The sequence below is a fragment of the Cicer arietinum genome, chromosome 7 (genome assembly GCF_000331145.2).
Source record: "Cicer arietinum cultivar CDC Frontier isolate Library 1 chromosome 7, Cicar.CDCFrontier_v2.0, whole genome shotgun sequence".
Lineage (NCBI taxonomy): Eukaryota > Viridiplantae > Streptophyta > Magnoliopsida > Fabales > Fabaceae > Cicer > Cicer arietinum.
Window position 1 is genome coordinate 44,425,827 of NC_021166.2, and position 8,455 is coordinate 44,434,281.

General features: G+C 30.9%; 1 protein-coding gene across 1 annotated transcript; it reads right to left on the bottom strand.

The window, feature by feature from the left end:
- Positions 1-4,192: 4,192 nt before the first annotated feature.
- On the bottom strand, positions 4,193-7,520 carry LOC101490223 (caffeoylshikimate esterase-like). Its single transcript, XM_012718854.3, has 8 exons — positions 7,121-7,520; positions 6,914-6,943; positions 6,573-6,702; positions 6,330-6,476; positions 5,908-6,038; positions 5,398-5,535; positions 4,683-4,781; positions 4,193-4,524 (listed from the first exon to the last, which is right to left on the bottom strand). Exons 1-8 carry the CDS (start codon positions 7,412-7,414, stop codon positions 4,306-4,308), a joined length of 1,188 nt encoding a protein of 395 aa, XP_012574308.1. The 5' UTR covers positions 7,415-7,520; the 3' UTR covers positions 4,193-4,305.
- Between the last annotated feature and the right edge of the window lie 935 nt (positions 7,521-8,455).

The window sequence follows — 8,455 nt, forward strand, 5'->3', positions numbered from 1 at the left end:
CGTTTTGGCTTCCATCTAAGTGCTCTCGGATAGTCCTCATCATAAACCTGAGATAATCTACAACAATTCGCACATAATGTTGGAAAATGCTCATACACCCACGCCTGCACATATACAATAAGATATTCATAAATCAATAAAGCATGAAATCAGGAAATAAATCAAACCAGGAAAGCAAGCCCAAATACATGTAATAGTGTCAGATACCCTGATACTGTTCTAGTCTGATGCATACTCGCTTCTCGAAGATTGTCGTATAGGTAAGCAAGCGCAGCAGCACCCCATGCATATCCCCCGCATGAGTTGAGGTCTCTAAAACATTCAAGGTAGGAAACACTCACTGCGAAGGCACTCTTGTCGTTGAACAAGGTGCAACCCACCAAAAATAAAAGAAATGTCCTCGCAGCCATTTGCCAATGCTGATCAGCACATCGCTGATGGTATACGTCAAGCAACCAACTGTACCGAATAGTGGTTGTCCGCGTCAAGTTAAACTCAGCATATGCAGCAGCCAGACTCACCCCAAGAAGCTCACCCAACAACTCTGCAGCGTCATCCTTGTTAAATATATTAACGCTGAAGAATGCACCGTGTTTACCACCGGCATGATGTTCGATACACGAGATGAATTATTGAAATGGGCTAGAAATGTTGGAAGGGAAAATGGAATTGTTGTTGTGATTTTTAGATCTGAAACTGCGACAGCACGACCAAGAACAAAGACAAAATTAATTCTTGGTTGTGAAAGAAGTGGTAAATATAGACCTTGGAAGAATCCTAATCTTACGAGGAGTACTTGGACTAGAAAATGTGATTGTCCATTTAGATTGAGAGGAACACGATCAAGTGTTGGTGATGGATGGTATTTGCATGTAATATGTGGTCTCCATAACCACGAATTGGCCAAAAAACTAACCGGTCACTCTTTCTTAGGCCGATTGTCTCAAGATGAGAAAAATGTACTTGGTGATATGACAAAGAACTTTGCAGCGTCATCCCAAGAAGTCAGACTCACCCCAAGAAGCTCACCCAACAACTCTGCAGCGTCATCCTTGTTAAATATATTAACGCTGAAGAATGCACCGGTGATGGGTATATGCAGCAACGAAGAGACATCGTCCAAAGTAATGGTCATCCCCCCAATTGGAAGATGAAAGTTGTTGGTGCCGCGATGCCATCTCTCGACAAAGGTAGAAATTAGACCTTTGTCGATCATCTCATAGCTGCATTTTAGCAATGTATATAAACCAGAACTTTTAACAAGTTCCTCAACCTCTTGATTTTCAATGACAGCTTCTTTTAATTTTTTGCCATTGCTAAAAACCCTTAACTCTCTGTGGTCCTGAAATAAATTAACCGAAGAAATATAAGTTCAAACACATTAAGCAAATATTTAATATTTAATTTGATTCAGAAATTTACCACGCCGTCCCATAGTCGTGTCGCAACATGATCCCCGTATGTCCTTAGGACAGACCTGTCAACCGGACCACCAGGATATCCGTCATCTGCTTCAGGTTGGGCCTCATCCGCTTGGACCTCTTCAGGCTGGGCTTCATCCGCTTGGATCTCTTCAGGTTGGGCCTCATCCGCTTGGGCCTCTTCTGCTCGCCCCTGTTCTGGTTGTGCATGTTTTGCTTGTTGATTCCGTAATCTTCGCTGTCCACGCAATTCACGTTGAGCACGGTGAGCCCGTGCAGAAGCGGTTGGTCTAACACGACCCTCTCTATCAGTCCCTTGGTCGAGTATAACACGACCCTCTCTATCAGTAAACATTGTGCGCACCATTTCTGCATAAACAAATCATAATCATTATCAAAACAACATAGCAATATAACATAAACCACAACAGGGGCAAGCATAAACCCATAAGTGAACTGAGTTCACGTACGTGAACTCCATCACCTACGTGAACTGAGTTCGCATATGTGAACTCCATCAGCCTACGTGAACTGAGTTCACGTCTACCTACGTGATCTGAGTTCACATACGTGAGCTCCATCAACTTACGTGAATTGAGTTCACGTCTACCTACGTGATCTGAGTTCACGTACTTGATTTCACTTCTCGTATTTGAACATTCAAAACCCAGAAAACACCATCAAACCTAAAACCATTGATGAACATTCAAAACCCAGAGAGTTAAACCTAGAAAACGGAAACATCATTGCTTACTTGATTGAAGATGCTTGAAGTGATTGAAGATAGTGTTGAAGATGATTGAAGATTGCTTACTTGATTCAAGAATGTAGATGATTGAAGATGAAGGTATTAGGTTAATGAAGATGAAGATGAAGATGAAGATATTAGGTTAATGAAGATGAAGCTGATGAAGTTAGAAGATGAAGGTATTAAGTGAATATATAGGGAAGGGTAGTTTGGGTATTTTGGGTTTTAAAAAAATTGAGGGGTGTGGGAAGTAAATTGAGGGGTATGGGAAGCAAAATTGATAAAATTTCTATTAAAAGTGAAAATATTTCTCTTTGGTTCTTATTAAAAGAATTTTCAAAGCTTATTAAATTTATTTGTAGTGTTCAAACACCGACTTATGAACTATAAACCATCTGATCAATATAATAGTAGTTGATAGCAACATATTACTTTATTTCCTCGTAATTGTAGTTTTGAAATCCAATCCATTCAAATTTTTTAAGACTTTTTTTTTATTTTTTATTTTATTAAAATGTCACGGTTCGACAAAAAAATACAGAAATGTCTTACTTTTTAGTCTCAATTATTAATCGCAATCTGGCGATGCGATCATGTGAAGAAATTTTTGTTTATCCCTTAATAGAAGTTCGCAACTCGAAGATGGGACAATCTACTGTTTTTTTAGTAATAATAATAATAATAATTTTAATAATAGTAATAATAATAATAATAATAATATAGTAAATTATATTAATAAAAGAAAAAAAAATACCAATTTGAAAAAAAATACATCAAATTCAAATTTTATTATTAATATTATTATTATTATTATTATTATTATTATTATTATTATTATTATTATTATTTTCATTAATTCTTATTTATTAGATAAAAAATATAGAAAGAAATTGTTATAATATAACATATCGTTTGTCACATCTATTTAACTGCATTTTTTGTCTCCAATTTAAAGTATTTTCTTTTATTTTATTAACTTATTTTATTTTATTTTATCGGCAAAATATCAACTGTTTATTTTTGTTTCAAGTTAAGGTTGGCTAAATGTGCCAAAATAAATAACTATCTCTAATATTTTGCAGATAAAATAACATTTTTTTAACAACTCACTTCTATTTTTATTTCGATTTAATAAACAAAAGAATTAAATAAAAAAATAATAATAATAATAATAAAATATCGTTAATGTAATTAAAAAATAATAATAAAAATATGTAAAAATATATAAAAAAAATTATAATAAAATCAAACAAAATATCAAAGTTAACGTGTTTGAGTAGATGTATCAAAATAAATAATATGTTATATTATTTTGATTACTTAATTCTATTTTACAGTTAAATTAGCAGTTAATATTATTTTATTAACAATTGAATTATTGATTATTTAATAAGTTAAAAATAATTAAAATATTCAAAAAATCAAAATACTATTAATAAAATAAAATATGGTAAATTGAAGAGAAAAAAATACAGTTAAATAGATATGTCAAAACACAAGATATGTTATAAAATAACAAATTTCTCCTATTTTTTATCTAATAAATAAAAATTAATGAAAATAATAATAATAAAATTTAAATTTTATGTATTTTTTTTTTAAATTAGTATTTTTTATTTTATTAATAGTATTTTTAATTTTTAAATATTTTAATTATTTATAATTTATTAAATAATAATTAATTAACAGAATTAATAAAATAACAAAATATATATATATATATATATATATATATATATATTTATATATATATAACAGTAGATCGTCCCATCATTTTTTATTAAGGGATAAAAAAAAGTTATTCACATGATCGCATCCCCAAATTGCGATAACTGAAATTAAAAAGTAGGGTATTTCTGTATTTTTTTTCTTCTGTAATGTGGTATTTTGGTCAAAACATAAAGAAAAAAAAGGGATATAAAAAAAACCCACTTTTTGAAGTAAGAATAAAAACCCATAAAAGATGAGAAAATTGTTATTGTTATGTGCACCCATCACACTAAGGTAGACATATTTTATGGCAGAAATTGAATCACACAATACTATATAGTTAGGATTTTAACGGTTGAAACATAATGTATTATTTGACTCTAATGACATAGAAAGATGAAAGAAATATTCCATGGACAAAAAACATCAATTAATTGAACACCTAAAATCAAGCCATGAGACAATGTCATCATGTATAGTATTTATTCTGTCATCAGGTTCCCCTTCCAAAATGCAGTGGTAACCATTTTCATAGAGCTTTAAAGTCTTATCCTTGCTAGAAGCATTTTCATAAAGAAATTGACTAACTAATGGATCTGTCACCTTATCTGCTTCTCCATGAAGAATCAATAATGGTGCTGACACCTGCAATCACCAAAACAATCATAAAAGAAATTCAACGTTTTTTTTATTGATATGACAATGGTTGCATAGATTAAATAAAAACCATAACTTAGATCATGATTATAACATACTACTCCTCTAAAGTTAACAAAGTGTAAAGCTATATAACCAAAAATAACCTGCTCAACTTGCGACTCAATCTGTTTTGTGACCCTTAAAAGTTCCATGCCAGTTCTCAACCGTGGTCGATCCTCATAACAAATAACATTGTAAACAGCCTATAAAAAATAACACTTAGATTCAAAAATTTGTTTGATTTATTAAAATATATTATATAACATTAGATTAACCAAGATGTCACAATGCAAGGCAATAAAATATTGTTTGAGCACAGTGTAAAGTAAGAAAAACTATTAAATCACAGAAATAGCAATCAACACTAACTTTTCATCTTTCCAAGAGGAAATCAAATGCAAATGTTCAACATGTGTGTGCAACAAACTGAATTATAGAAGCTACTATTTTGTAGCTCATGTTTGATCAAAGAAAAGATTTAAAGCTGCAAACAGAAACATGTAAAAGTTTCATTTTGGCAGAACTTTTAGTGAAGATGCATTGAGCTCCCTCATAAATATCAATGTGGTTAACAGGTGACCTCATAATGAAGAACCTTGAAGAAAGACACTTAACATAATTGTATAGAATTACTTAAGATCATAAGTTCAAAGAAGTAGAACATGAGGGCATTTTTGGTTTAAGAAAATATCGAATGTTCTTATTTCCTATATAGACTAATAGTTTGTTTCCGGCAATCGTAGCCAAACTGCGACAATAATGATAATTATAATTGCGATTTTGTTAAAAATTCATATGAAAGAGAAATGAGCTACCAACCAATTTTCTTTTGCTCGGATCTCTAATTGCGAGTTCCGCTAGGTCTTTGTTTGGGAAGAGTTTTGCTTTTGGCATAACTTTTGATAAAAGAGTTAACACCTTCATAACTGCGTCCGGTGGTAACACATCATCTGCAATCTTACCAGTAACACAAATCAGCAAATCAAGCAGTTGTTCTTCGTCTGATTATTAAACCGATACAGCCCATTTTAAAGGAACTAAAAACAAAATTCAAAATTTTTATTCAACTTCAGATAATTTAATACCATATCACATGATCATGACATTTGTCGCGTACAACTTTTCATAATGTCAAAATAGCAATATAGCAATAACAAAATCACTTTTGAGTTCAGTCATTTTTTAAACAATGGTACAAATATGTTTTATATAGATTCTTTGCATTTTGAAACAATCCAGTGATCAGAGCTTGAACTGAATCAGAACTTTTAAAATTAAAATAATGAAGTTGGTGAGCATTGGTAGCATACAAAGAAGGAATGAGCTTACTTTACACATTGGTGCTACAAGTATCACTCCATCCCAATTATCTGGCTCCTTCAAATGAACTTTGAGCGAAACTGCCCCTCCCATTGACTGCCCCAACAAAAATCGCGGTAATTCTCTCATATCAGGTCTTGCTGTTAATTGAAATACAAAAGCATGATCAACAACATAGTGTTTTTATTTGACAAATACAACATCAATTATCCATAAAACACCATCGATACTAAAAACCTATGTAGCACTGACACTCAAGATTAAAGATGTATTTGGTGTCTGAGACCTGTCAATGTTGGACACTGACACACATGAATACATTCAATCACTTCAATTTTCTCAAATTATTGCACGAGACTATGTGTCAGTTAGTAATTTTCCTGGTGTCTATGTCAATGCGTCATAGCTAAAAGCAGATGAATAGAACGAACCTTTTATTTGTGTATAATGCTCTATAACATCATCAACTAGATCATCAAAATTTGGAATGTAACCATGCAATCCTTCTGAAAGTCCAAAACCAGGATAGTCCATAGCAAAAACAGCATACCCAGATGCAGCAATTCTCCTTGCTATGCCTGAATAAAAATTCAAATCCACAACCAAATCAAACACAATGAATCACTAGCATACACATCATTCTCAAAGTAACACTTTCAAAACACACAACAAACCTTCAAAGAAGAAGGTGCAAGTATCACCATATCCATGACAAAAACACAAAGAAGCCTTAATTGGAATTCCAGGCTCTGGCATCCAGCTTTTACAGAAAATTTCCAATCCCCTCGAATTCCTTTCATACCACTACTTCACAAATAAAATTAAAACAGAAAATAAATAACTTCCCACACCAAGCTAAAAAAATCATCCAATTGAAAAATTTTACAAAACATCAACATAGTTCTAGAATTTTTCAGAAACAATAAATAGTGTTTCGGCATTTTCAAATTAAATTTCTATAAATAATAGATCTGTTTTAATAAAACATGAACACTAAAAGTAATGGGTCACTTACTTCTTCTGTTCTGATTCCCGCAGGAGCATCCTAGCAAGAGATCAAAATATTAGTCAAAGTTTGATTCTTCAAAGTCAAAATAAACCAAATAAACAAAACCAAAAAATTACAAAAATAAAAATAAATAAAATAAAAAACTCAAAATATGGAAAATGGATTAATGAAAGCCTTGCATTGATCATGATCAAAATTCAAAACTAAACAAACCTTAAACAAGCAATGATCAAGCTGTTGTTGAACCTCAGTGAAAGCAGAACGAACCCTTCTTCGAGTATATGCAAAGTCAAGATTATAAGAAGCTATATCGTTCAACTCTTCGCTTACCCCTTCAATGGGTGCTTTTCTACTTGCTGTTATTGTTAGTTTGGTTGTCTTAGATTTATTATTGATGAGTTTTGTTGGAAAGGATAGTTGATTCTTCAAAGGGTTGTTTATAGGAGAGAAAGGTATGAAGGATGTGAGGTTCTGTGATTGGAATCTAAATGTCTTTGATAGCTCCATGATCAATAAGCTTGGTGGGGTGTCAGAAATATATTATATTTCATGTATCAAATATTTTGTTTATTTTCTCTTTAGATAAACTACAAATTCTAATGTAATATCACTTATATAATGTCTACGAATAGAGCATACCTCAAAATTTACAAAAAAAATGTATACGGCGAAAAATACTATACATTGGTAGACCACAGTCCATGTTCACAGTTCTACTTTTATTAGATCGTAATAAGTGCGCCGTGGTAGTGGCACGTGTTTAACGTGCAAATTCTAACTCTTCTTTTTTCATAGGATCCATTGTAATTCTATTCAACGTGGGTTCACCTATTTGCTTGACGCTCAGTCTAAAATTAATTCACTCGATTTATTACTTCACATCTATTAAGAAAAATATATTAGTGTAAGAGAGAGAAGTGCAATAAAAATTAAATAGTACAATTGGAGAAGGGAGTGATTGTGATTTATTGGGAAAGAAGAAAGATATTAAATGTTACAATAATGTAAGAAAGAGAAATAAAGGGTAAAAGGGAGGGTTTTTTTTTACTGTTCTGATTTTAAAAAAATAATAAGTAACTACTCCCTTTTGAAATTAATCTACCAAAATATTTTCTTTTTTATTCAAATTTTTTCACCCTTACAAGTCGCCATTTAGAATGACGACTTCCTTAAGGAATGTCAACTCTCAAATGGTCACTTCTAACTTGTTTTTATAAAAAAAAAAAAAAAAATTGAATTTTCTTTAATTTTTAGTAAAATTATATATATAATTAATTATTATAATTCATAAAAAATAAATAAATAGAAATTTAAATTATGAAAAAAATTTAGTAAATCCAAATTTCAAATGGGCATTTACCAAATAAATTTTTTTTCAAAAAAAATATTTTAATTTTTATTGAAATAACAAAAGTAATATATATATATATATATATATATATATATAACTAATATAATTCATAAAAATAGATAAATAGAAATTTTAAATTACGATAAAATTTTAGGAAATTCAAGTTCGAAATGTCAATTTTTAAAAGGTTAATTTTT

What these genes read in the sequence shown, in the direction of transcription:
- LOC101490223 (XM_012718854.3), bottom strand. Translation starts at nt 7,414, where the DNA reads ATGGAGCTATCAAAGACATTTAGATTCCAATCACAGAACCTCACATCC. An exon ending in CGGGAATCAGAACAGAAGAA is followed by an intron (nt 6,703 to 6,913) that starts GTAAGTGACCCA and finishes TTTGTGAAGTAG; the next exon opens with TGGTATGAAAGGAATTCGAG. An exon ending in ATCCGAGCAAAAGAAAATTG is followed by an intron (nt 4,782 to 5,397) that starts GTTGGTAGCTCA and finishes TATTTTTTATAG; the next exon opens with GCTGTTTACAATGTTATTTG.